This window comes from Alligator sinensis, unplaced genomic scaffold, assembly GCF_000455745.1.
Source record: "Alligator sinensis unplaced genomic scaffold, ASM45574v1 scaffold957_1, whole genome shotgun sequence".
Classification (NCBI taxonomy): domain Eukaryota; kingdom Metazoa; phylum Chordata; order Crocodylia; family Alligatoridae; genus Alligator; species Alligator sinensis.
The window spans coordinates 709,349-721,196 of record NW_005842039.1 but is presented as its reverse complement, the minus strand read 5'-3'; the positions used below and the strand labels follow the sequence as shown (position 1 = coordinate 721,196).

At 47.4% G+C, this 11,848-nt stretch overlaps 1 protein-coding gene across 1 annotated transcript in view; it reads right to left on the bottom strand.

Annotated features, from left to right (window-relative positions):
* LOC102383537 (cytidine and dCMP deaminase domain-containing protein 1-like) overlaps nt 1-1,988 on the bottom strand; it is a 59,377-nt gene extending 57,389 nt beyond the window's left edge. Inside the window, exons 1-2 of the mRNA XM_014519396.2 lie at nt 1,914-1,988; nt 861-957 (exon numbers count right to left, since the gene is read on the bottom strand). Coding sequence (XP_014374882.2) covers nt 861-870 — 10 coding nt within the window. The 5' untranslated portion in view covers nt 871-957; nt 1,914-1,988. The remainder of the gene's footprint in view (nt 1-860; nt 958-1,913) is intronic.
* Between the last annotated feature and the right edge of the window lie 9,860 nt (nt 1,989-11,848).

Here is an 11,848-nt window from a genome sequence, read left to right as displayed (position 1 = left end):
AAAAAAGGAGGTGTACAAATAGTGGAAGCAAGAGGTTATCACCAAGGAGGATTACACCTCCGTTGCTCGTGACTGCAGGGAGGCAGTTAGGAAGGCCAAGGCAGAGATGGAGCTAGGGCTAGCGAGCAGAATTACATATTTAATAAAACTAAAAGAATCTAACATTTTTTTACAACTTCCACAGACATAGCATTGTCCTCAAGTGTGCAGTGCTGAGCACTAAGCTAAGGATTTCAGAGGTAATAGAGAGTCACAGAAAAATAATAATTATTTAATAGTGTCTATACTGGAATAAATAGTTGAACATTGCTACTGGTAATTGTTTTTCATTCCATTCAACTCCTCCATTTAATTATATTGGAGGTTGATTTTAAACAATATTCCACAGCTTCCAAATTTATCATTAATACTCATACCTTTGTTAAAGGCATAGGTTCAATCCCACTCTACCCATTAGGCATCCAAGTGATACTAGGCATCTAAGTGCAATCATATTCCATCCTACTCCTAGTCCATGCTGTACTAGGAAGCATGTACAGGTGCAATTTATGGTCTCACAGAATATGGTCTCACATAGTACCTCTTCTGTCCTGAAATTCTACCCTACTGTCATTCACTCCCGTGCTTTGAAGGGCAGGTATTGCCAACAAGTTAATGAGGCCCTGGTTTATGATTACAGCCCTTGCACTCTTCTGCAATATAAACAAATAAATGAACTTGGCAGTGATAAATCTCCCTGTCATCAAGCCTACAAAGCAGGAACCCAATTATCAAATGTGTGAACTACTATTTTTAAATAAAAATCAGATATTAGTTCCTCTTACAAATAATCTCAAAATGTAAAATCAAGAGATACAAACCTGGTTCCATGTTCCAGAGTACTCACAATCTCTTTTCCTCTGGAAAAAAATAACTGAGAATTTCCTTCTCCCCTTATTTGATATGCCAGTCAAAACACTGTAGTAGAGATTATACCATTACATTCCAGATCAAAACCACGTATACATGGAGAACCCCCCTCCACTTAAAAAAATAAAAGATGTTACAGAAAGTGATATTAACTCTTGCATTTCACACAGAAATGCAATGTAAATTTAGCCCCTGATCCCAGAGGGAGCCAGGGAGACCCCCCTCCCCCATTCCCCTGCAGACCCCAAGAACCTCCCAGACCCCAACAATACTGCCATGGGCCCTGCCTGCTCCCTCCATCACCCATCCCCTCAATCCTCCCACCGAGGATCCCATCTGTCCCTCTGATCCCCTCAATCCCTCCCCAGAGCCTGCCTGCTTTCCCTGATTCCCCCCCGCCAGCTGCCTCCCTGCCAGGCCCTCCACCCAAATCATAACTTACCTTAGATCAGTGGTCTCCAATCTTTTTACGTAGGAGATTATGTTTTGCATTTAAAAGCAACCCAAAATCTACCGTGTGCTGCCCCCTCTCCACCCCCCCACCCCCCGGCCCAGCAGGTAAATCTGTGGAGAGGGAAGTGGGGGGTGCAGATTGAGGCAGAGGGAGAAAAAATTATTTGGTGGTGTACCTCCCCAGCAGGTAAGTCCCACCCACCTGGGGCCCCACTCAACTTACCCGTGCTCCTGCTTCTACAGCACTGTCTATCACCACAAGGGCCTCGATCTAGCCCCTGCCCCTTCCCTCTTCCACGGACTAACCTGCTGGGCTGGGGCACACATGTGCATGCACACGGGCACTCAGTTCCCCACCCCAGCCTCCAATCGACTCCAAGAGGCTCCAAGACCTACCGATGGATCGAGATCCACTGGTTTGTGACCTTAGATCGTGTATCCTTAGATCAATCTAACATCCTCCTAACCTCTGTATGCACCCTTAGTTTATCTTATACACCTATTTTAAAAGCCACTACCATAGTATCAAATAAATGTATAGTTTTTCATACCTGCTTTTCTGCTATTACTGTAGTCTGCATGTCTGCAAGTTTAAAGCCCTGTAAATGTTGAAGGGGTTTTAACCATCGAAAGTGAAACTTAAAAGCAGTTCCTGTTTTTTTGTCATGAGTCACAATAATTGTATTTCACATTTCAGCATAATAGTCCCTCCTTAATCTTTGTGTGTGTATGTGTGCATATGCATGCTGTTTCAATTGTTCCATAAAAACAAGTGTAATAGTGGTCTTTAAATATTTATAGTAATCCATCTGGAGCAGTCTTTAAATATTTAAAAGGTTGCTATAAGGAAAAGGGATAACAACTGTTCTCCCTTGCCACAGAGAGCTGGACGTGGGGCAGTGGCTCTGAATTCCAGCAGAGTAGATTTAGATTAGATTTTAGGGGAAACTTACTCTCAGAACAGTGAGAAAGTGGAATGGACTGTCCAAGGAACTTGCACAGTCTCCTGCATTGAAGTTTTCAAGAGGAGGCTGGGTAAGCATTGGACAGGGATGATTTGGGAGTAGATTTTGTGCAGAGGATTTGGCCAGCTGGCCCTTGAAGTTCCTTCCAACCAGGGGCAGATCCAGAGGTGTGGGGGAAGGAGTGGGAGGGGCTGCACTGGTGCATATGCACCCCCTTTGATTCCTTTTATACCCAAAATTTAAAACCAACTAGCAGTGGCAGCAGCATTTCTAGTCAGGCAGTGCTGAGAGAGTCAATTGACTTCACGGCTCATTATAATATACCTGAACCCTTCTAAACTCTTCATTCCACAGGTGGTAAGGATCGCCTCTTCTTTTTAATGGTCTTGATATTCCACCCATGAAGCTAGCTTGTTTCTGCAATTCTGCTGTCTGTTAACTGCTCCTGAAGCTCCTATTTCACAGCCCTGCAGATTGTTTTTGACTCATTTCAATGAAGTTATATTTGTTTTTACTTCAATCTTAAACTGAATAATACAGCCCCAGGGCCCTTGGATATTAGTAAAGCTTCTAGTTCATTTTTAACTGTAGAAAATATATGTGTTGGTTTATACATGATCATGCACCTCACCATCTGCTCCCCAGTTTTCAAAATACTAGATCTGGCCATGTTTCCAACCAAATGATATTATACGAAGTAATGGATATTGCAAAACAGTAGAAACTGGCCAGACTGGCACAAGTTAGGTGGCTCAAACAAACAAAACAATCAGCTTTGCCATGATGACTTTTTATCAAGATCTGTGTTTTTTTTAATCAAGATCTTTCTTTTACATTTGCCTCCCTCCAGTAAAAAGTAACTTCTCCATTTTCTGTTAACTGGTAAGTGATAAATACAAACAGCTAGCTTTTGGTTTATGTTTGCTGTTCCACCTATCTGCACTGCAGAAACTGAGCCACTGAAATGAGATTCTCTACAGGGCTATCAAACAGAGAGAGTGATTTTAATACAAAAGACTAGGAATGGAGAAGAGGGGAGCTGAGGAGCAGTGCTGAGACAGACAAATGATAAATTCATAGGGGTCATAAAAACTGATCCAGAAAATGTGCTAAGACGCTGTAGTCCTTGATTAGACCATGCTCAACTCTATCCAGTCTGCGGATGACTTCTTCTGAAATTTCTCAATTCAAGTTGTCTTTAAAGCTTGAACATGCAACTGCCTTTCCTGTCTTTTGTATTCAAGTCACTCTGTTTGATAGCCTGTTCTGTGCACTTCCTTTCACAGCATCTGACAAAGTGAGCTTTGGATCCTGGAAGCTTATGGATCTCTGATTCAGGAAGGGCCCTGCTACACTTTCCAATTCAGGCTGGAAAGAAGCCAGCAATAGAGCTGTTACACATTTTCAATCACTCACTTTGTAGCTTGTTGTGTCTTTTTGGAGCCAGATAGTCATTTTTTATTGTGTGAACATTACTTGGCATGTTCAGCCAGTCTAAATTGATTGTGCAATTCACCAGTGACTCACATGCTAATTCTGTCACACAAGGCCAGTTGAAACTTATGGTGTACATTACCAGTGAAATGCATCATATATATATAATGTGAGGCAGGGGCCTATGTCTATGACAGATTCTCTGCCAGTATCTGAAGGATTCTTATAGGCTAAAGCTAATACCCTGGCAGTAATATCACAGGAGTATGATATTGTGTGCATACAGGAGACACACAAAAGAAATAATAACTCTTCCCGGCCACTGAAGGGAAAACACATGTTGCTGAAATAAGCGATAGGCAGTATAGCAATGCAGTTTTTGCTAGATCTGACCTGTGAATTGATCAAGTGTATACCAGCACAAATGAGAATAACATCGAAACCATCACACTTAGCCTCAAGAATATCACTATAACATCTATAAACAAAACACCATCTAGTATTTCCCAGTGGAACAACCTACCTGACAGTAGCACATGCAAGTTCAGCCTTGTGGTTGGTGACTTTAATTCCCATAATACATCATGGGGATATAATGACAACACTGATGGCATCCAAATAGAACAATGGGCAGAGAACAATAACTTGATGCTGGTACATGATGTTAAAGAACCCAAGTCATTTAACAGCAGCCGCTGGAGAAGTGGATACAATCCAGGCATCAGCTTCATGGGCAGTAGAATCAGTCAGATGTGCAAGAAAGCCATGTGGAAAGCCCATACCTCACACTCAACATCACCCCATGAATATCAAACTAGGGTCCCCAATAATGGTGCAAAACACTCCCTTACGCATATGTTTCAACCTGAAGGCAGCCAATTGGGCAGCCTTCACAGAGGCAATGAAGGAATCAGTTGGGGACATTACACATACCTATGAGAATTATAACAATTTTGTGAGGGCTGCTGAGAGAAGTACCTGCCACTCCATCCCACGGGGCTGTCAAGTAAGATATATCCAAGGCAAGTTGAGCCCAACATCTGGTCTGTACGCTCTCTATAAAAAAGAATACCGTCTCAACCCCTTCTCAGAATCCATGATTATGCTGGGAGAAATCCTAACACACAACATAGGAGTAGAGAGATGCAGTGCTTGAAAAGAGATGATTGAGAACATCAATCTGACACACAATAACAAGAAAGCTTGCGTAACTTTAAGAAAACTAGGAGACAACAACATCACACCTCTGGCTATATCAGTGTTACTGCCAACCAGGATGCACAACAACTGCTCAACAACAGAAAGCACTTATATAGAAGAAACACCAGAGAACACCATTGCTGCATTATACTATCTGACAAGCAGCCACCTAAAGACCTAACCCGCCCATTTACTACGAAGGAACTAACAGTCAGCATAGTCTCACTGAAACATGGGAAGGCAGCAGTAGACGACGTACTTGCTGAGATGATACAACACCTAGGACCCCTTGCAAGGCAATGGCTCCTTGATCTATTCAATGCATGCGTGATGAATAAATAAATATCATCAGTATGAAGGAAGGTAAGAGTCACAGATTTGCCCAAACCAGGGAAAGACTTTCACCGCCAAAAAATCAGCATCATCTACAAACTCTATCCTGCAACAAATTTCACTTGGTAGATTCTAAACTTACACAAAACCAAGCAGGTTTTAGACCAGGTCGAACCTGTGGAGGCCAACTACTAAACCTGATACAACACATCAATGACAATGCAGCGTCTGTTGACCTATCTGCTGTATATGATCCTGTCCAACACCACATCATGATCCACAAACTGTACTTCATGACTGACAATTTAGATCTAAGCCAGTCCATTCATAGTGTCTTGGAGAACAGGTGCTTCTACATGGAACTAAATGGGCAGAAAAGTAGATGGCACTCCCAAAAGAACGACCTACCACAAGGCAGTGTGCTCGCTCCACTTTTATTCAACATCTATATTAATGATCAGCCACTTCCTGCTGCATGTCATCGGCCCCTTCCTGCTGAATGTCAGTATTTCATCTATGCTGATGATCTCTGCATTACCACAGAGCAGAAGAATTTTGAGGACACAGAGAAGATTCTGGAGAGGACACTGGAGAATTTTGAGGACAGAGAGAAAATCCTGGTGCTGGGTGATGCAATGAAGAGGCGTCACCTGGTAAAGCGAAAAATGAGCCCTGAAAGCGCTGAAGGAGGAACGTCAAGGGCCGGAGGACCAGCGGGAAACCACCAGGCAGAGAGCATCCAGCTGCTGCAGTCGGCAGTGGCAGTGGTGGTGGCAGCGGCGGAGGCAGCAGGAGCTGCAAAGGATCCCCGAGCTGGGGAAGACTGGCAGGGATTGAAGACGCAGGCAGGGAAGCCAGCAGTGGCAGAGGCAGCAGGAGCTGCAAAAGATCACTGACCCGGGGAAGACCAGTGGGGATTGAAGACACCGGCAGGAAAGTCAGCAGCGGCAGGAGCTGCGGGGAATCCCCGTGCCGGAGAAGCCCGGCAGGGATCAAAGGAGCTGGCGGAGAGACTGGCAGCGACCGCTGTGAGAGCCGACATGGGAGCTCTCATCAGAAGCGACGGGGGCTGCAGCTCCTGGGCAGAGGTGGGTCCCGGAGGGGAAGAGAGAGACCCTGGCTGGGGTGGAGGCGTAGACCCTGACCCCAAGGGCACGCTAGCTTAGGGGCATTAGGGGCTAAGGGAGTACGGGACACTTCCTGTGATTTCCCCATGTCTGTTTTGTTCTTCCTTCATCTCATTGTTCTTGTAGTCAAGTTATCAGTTCTTTTTTACGTCGGGTTGTTTCTGGGGCCCAGGGCTTTATGGTGGTGAGGGTATCGGTGGTGTTTTCCTTTTTCGGGCTGATCTATTTTAGTTCCCTGTCTAGAACAGGTTAGCAGAGCCCTCCATTCCAGGCTGGGGGCAGTGACCCCAGTCAAAGGTGGAAAAGAGACCACAGGAGAGCATGGAGAGGAACAGCAGCATCTGCCATAGATAGCGTAGGGCGTTGAAAGGGACATCCCCAAAAGCCGCATGCCACCAGACCCTCTGGGTTCGATCAGAACTCGAGGTGCCTGTTGGCAAGGAAGGACACGTGAGGACCGGGAAGATATCAACAGGGAATAGCCGCAAAAGATCTTGAGCCTCATTGAGAAGGTTGGTGTATGGCCAGGGTGTAGGGGAGGTTGAAGCCCCGTGGACATCCGCCGGGACGCATGACCACTCTGAAGGCACCCTCAAAGGGAATCCCCTTCACTGTGTGGAAGCAAAGGATGGCTAAGGCCTCAAGGGGGGAGAGAGAAATTCCTTAGATAAGAGGAAGATGACCATTAAACTGTCTTGAAGGACACAAGATAGACAGCCCCAAGGCGGTAAAAGTTAGTTTAGGCAACCCTTTGTCTTGAATCTATAAAAGGTTAATTGCCCTGGATGAAAAGGAGAGAGGCCACAGCAGAAATCTTCCTGTAAGTGTCTCTCTCTGATAGCTATCGAAATAAAGTTTCTACCTGACCTGATTCCAAATTCTACAGCGTGTTTTTTCCACGACAACTAAAAGACCATCCAAAGTAATGGTATGCGAGTTTGGCGGACATCACAAAGGTAATCGAGGTATCCTATGGGGTCTACGCGAGGTCCCCTGGTGAACAAGGTCAGCTGCTCGGGCCAAGGTGGTGCGGGAGCAAGCCTTCGAATGGAGATGGGCACAACCACCCTCCTAGTGAGAGAGTTTTTCCTAATAACCAACTTTGCTTGCTGCAACTTGAGACCATTGCTCCTTCTTCTGTCATCTGCCACCACTGAGAACAGTTTAGCTCCATCCTCTTTGGAACCACCCTTCAGGTAGTTAAAGGCTGCTATCCAATCCCCACTCAGTCTTCCCTTCTGCAGACTAAATAAACCCAGTTCCCTCAGTGTCTTCTCACAAGCTATGTGCCCCAGCCCCCAAACCATTTTTGTTGCTCTGCTGGACTCTCTCCAACTTGTCCACATTCTTTCTATAGTGAGGGGTCCAAAACTGGACACAGTATTCCGGATGCCGCCTCACCAATGCAGAATAGAGCAGAATAATTACTTCTCTTGATCTGCTAGCAATGCTCCTACTAATGTAGCCCAGTATGCTGTTAGCCTTCTTGGCAACAAGGGCACACTGCTGACTCATATCCATCTTATTATCCACTGTAACCCCCAGTTCCTTTTCTGCTGAGCTGCTACTTAGCCAGTCAGTCTCCAGGCTGTATGGGGGACATGAGATTCTTCCATCATCCTAAGTGAAGGACTTTGCTGTTGTCCTTGTTGAACCTCATGAGATTCATTTTGGCCCAATCCTTCATTTTTTCTTAAGGCCTAATCCTCCAATTTGTCTAGGCCACTCTGAATCCTAGCCCTACCCTTCTGTGTATCTACTACACCCTCCAGCCTGGTGTCATCTGTGAACTTGCTAAGGGTGCAATCCATCCCATCTTCCAGATCAAAATACCAAAATACCAAAGCCGAGGTCAATGCACAAAACAACATTTTGCGTAAGCTTGCACATTCCAAGTGGAGAGCACAGCCATCCACCCTACGTGTTACTGCCATAGCACTTTGTTTCTCTGTGGCTGAATATGCCTGCATCATCTGGGGATACTCAAGTCACAGTAAACATATTGACACCACCCTAGATGATACATGCAGAATTATAACAGGCTGCCTAAAACCCACTCCTGTTCCCTGCCTACGTGCACTATCTGGCATAGCGCCCCTTTACATCAGAAGGGAAGTGGCAGGTGACATTAACTGGCAGGTACAAGAGTCAGATGACCACCACCCATAATATGGCCATCAAGCAGTGCGCTGTCTGTCTTCTACCATACCATTGACCCCATCACCAGAATCAGCCAGAACTAACCTCTGGCAAACAGAATGGGAGAAACTAAGCAACAAAGCTCTTGGATGGAGCCAGCAAAGAATTACCTGCAGTGAGGAGTTAGCATCCGGCTCCAGCTCCATGTAGGGATGGAGATGGATGTTATCTACTTGGACTTTAAAAAGGCTTTCGACAGTGTCGCACTCAATTCTTACAAGCAACCTGAGTAGTTGTGATGTGGATTTTTTCACAGTAAGGTGAGTGAAAAGCTGATTTATGGGACACACCCAGAGAGTGGTGGTGAATGGGTCAGTTTCTACCTGGAGAGATGTTGGCAGTGGTGTCCCCAGGGCTCTGTCCTTGGAGCAGTACTGTTCAATATCTTCATCAGTGATTTGGACGAGGGGGTTGAAAGCACTCTGTCCAAATTTGCACATGACACCAAACTATCGGGTACAGTAAACACACTGAAGGGCAGGGAGCAAATCCAGGCAGATTTGGATAGACTGGGGAAGTGGGCGGATCAGAATACAATGCAATTTAACAAGGATACGTGCAAGGTGCTGCACCTGGGGAGAAAGAATCTCCAATACACCTATAGACTGGGAAGTACCATTCTGAGTAGCAAGGCAGTGGAAAGGGATCTCGGACTCTCGGTCGATGCAAAAATGACCCTGAGTCACCAATGTAATGAGGTAATCAGTAAGGCTAACCGCACTCTTTCTTGCATTAGTAGGTGAATCTCGAGCAGGTCTAGGGAGGTGATACTTCCCCTCTATGCAGCATTGGTCAGGCTGCAGTTGGAGTACTACACGCAGTTTTGGGTGCCGTACTTCCGGAGGGATGTGGATAACCTTGAGAGGGTTCAGGCAAGGGATGTTGTATGGTTGAGGGCCTGCAGGTAAGATCCTATGAAGACAGACTGAGGGACCTGAATCTCTTCAGCCTCCGCAAGAGAAGACTGAGAGGTGATCTTGTGGCTATCTACAAACTCATTATGGGGGGTCAGCAGGGAATAGGGGATACTCTGTTTACCAGGGCTCCCCTTGGGGTTACTAGAAATAACAGCCACAAACTAAAGGAGAATAGATTTAAGACTGGAGATCAGGAAGACATTTTTTACAGTGAGGGCTGCCAAAATATGGAATGGGCTTCCAAGGGTGCTTTTCCCTACCTTGGAGGTGTTCAAGAAAAGATTGGACAAGCACCTAGCAGGGGTTATTTAACCCCAGCGTTCTTTCCTGCCTAGAGCAGGGGGTTGGACTCAGTGATCTACAATGTCCTTTACAACCCTAGAAATCTATGAAATACTGGAAGCTACAAATGATAGAACCTGAAGACTGAGTGGGTCTTGGCAGTAGGACTGTACGAAGCTTTAGGTGGCGATTCAATTTGGAGGAGATTTGGCCTGATTCGGTGGCCGAATCTCTGATTCCGAATTGAATCAGGGGACCAATTAAAAGGTCTGAATCGATTCTGAAGATTTGGAGAGCTTTGATGATTCGGGCAGTCCTCGGTGGCTGCAGCAGGGAGCTGCAGCTGGACCCAGAACTGATAAGTAGGGGGCAGGGGAAGCTCCTGGTGCTTTAAAAAAAAGCCCTGGTACTCACTAGGTGCTGCCAGGTAGGGGAAGGGCAATGCCCACTGCCCCCCCTCCCCTGCTGCATGGGGGGCTCTGTATGAGCCCCCAGATCCCTCTTGCTCCCCCAGCCCCCCCCATGGCTGCCCTGCCCACCGCAGCCCCTGCCCTTTAAGAAAAAAAAAATAGAGAAAAGCCCCCACCACTCCTGCAGCAGCCTTGGGACTTTGGGGGGCTCCTGGAAGAGCCCCCCCATGTGGCACAGGGCAGCAAAAGCCAGCGGGGATTGCCCCTTGCTGGGCAGGAATCGTAAATCCGGGATTACTCGGGGTTTTTTTTTCTTAAAGGGCCAGAGCCATGGAAGGCAGGGCAACCGTGGAGGGGTTGGGGGGCTCGTGGCAGAGCCTCCCATGCAGTGTGGGGCAGCGGGGATCACCTCCTGCCCAGCAGCGCCGAGTTGGGGCTTTTTTTTTTTTCCAAAGTGCTGGGAGCTGGGGTGGGCGGGGCAGCCATTGGCCTGGCTGATTCCGACATTCAGCAGCAGTTGAATCTCCAAGTCAGATTCAGCTGAATCAATTCAGGACAGTGATTCCAATTGCCAAATCAAATCACCGTTCCTCGAATCCGAAGTGAATGCTAGCTGCTTCACACACACCTACTTGGCAGATGCAACTCTCTCGTGAAATCATGGGGCCTCTACGTAATGGACCACTGTGCTTGTCAGGAGAAGCAAACCGTGGATCATCTCCTGAGATGCCCTGTAGCACCAAAGCTCCCCCCAAGCTCTGGCAACACTAACACCAGAAGCAGCAGCCTGTGCTGAACATCGGGAGCAGACCATATAGAATGGGCGGGCTGGAGATGGGATGAAAAAGGCTGAGCGTGGTGAGGTCGAGGTGGGCTGAGAGCGTCATGAGGTCATAAGCAGACTGAGCCAGGGCTAGGGCCAAGGCTATTCGCCCCCGCAGCTACTTCGGGCCGAAACCCCGCCTCCCCTTCCTGCTCCACTGGTCCCCGCCACCTCCCCTCCCGGCCGGCTGCTGTTGGGGGAGGCGGCATCGGCCCCTAGCTCCAAGGAGCAGACCCGAGGGTCCCCTCTGCCTCCAAGGAGCAGCGGAGGCGGACAAGGAGAGCTGACCTCACTCCCCGCCCCTTAGTCCCCATGGTGGCTCTCCGCTGTTTGTCTATGTAGGTCACTCTGATTGACTGCCAAGAGGGCCAATCAGAGCGCAAATAAAGCTTATAGACAGATTTAGGCTTTTCTAATATTAGAATAATTCCTGAAGACCCCAGGACAATCCCTAGTCATGAGGTGGGCTGAGGGTGTCACGAGGTGACAAGTTGGTAGTGAGTGTGGTGAGGTCATGAAGCGGGCTAAGTGTCATGATGTCGCAAGTGGAGAGAGTGTGCTAAGGTCAAAAGGCAGGCTGACTATCAAGCTGTCATAAGCAGAGGGCGTGGTGAGGTCATGAGGCGGGGCTGAGGGCCACGAGCTCCTTTCCCAGGCGCGGCGCGTTGCCGAGCAACGCCAGGGTGGGCGCAACCAACGGCACCCGGCTGCCGAGAGGAGCCCAGGGCCTTTTTCAGCAATTTGCGACACGAGAGCTGCTTTTCCTGTGTGTAGTTTCAATCAGGACCCGCAAGCG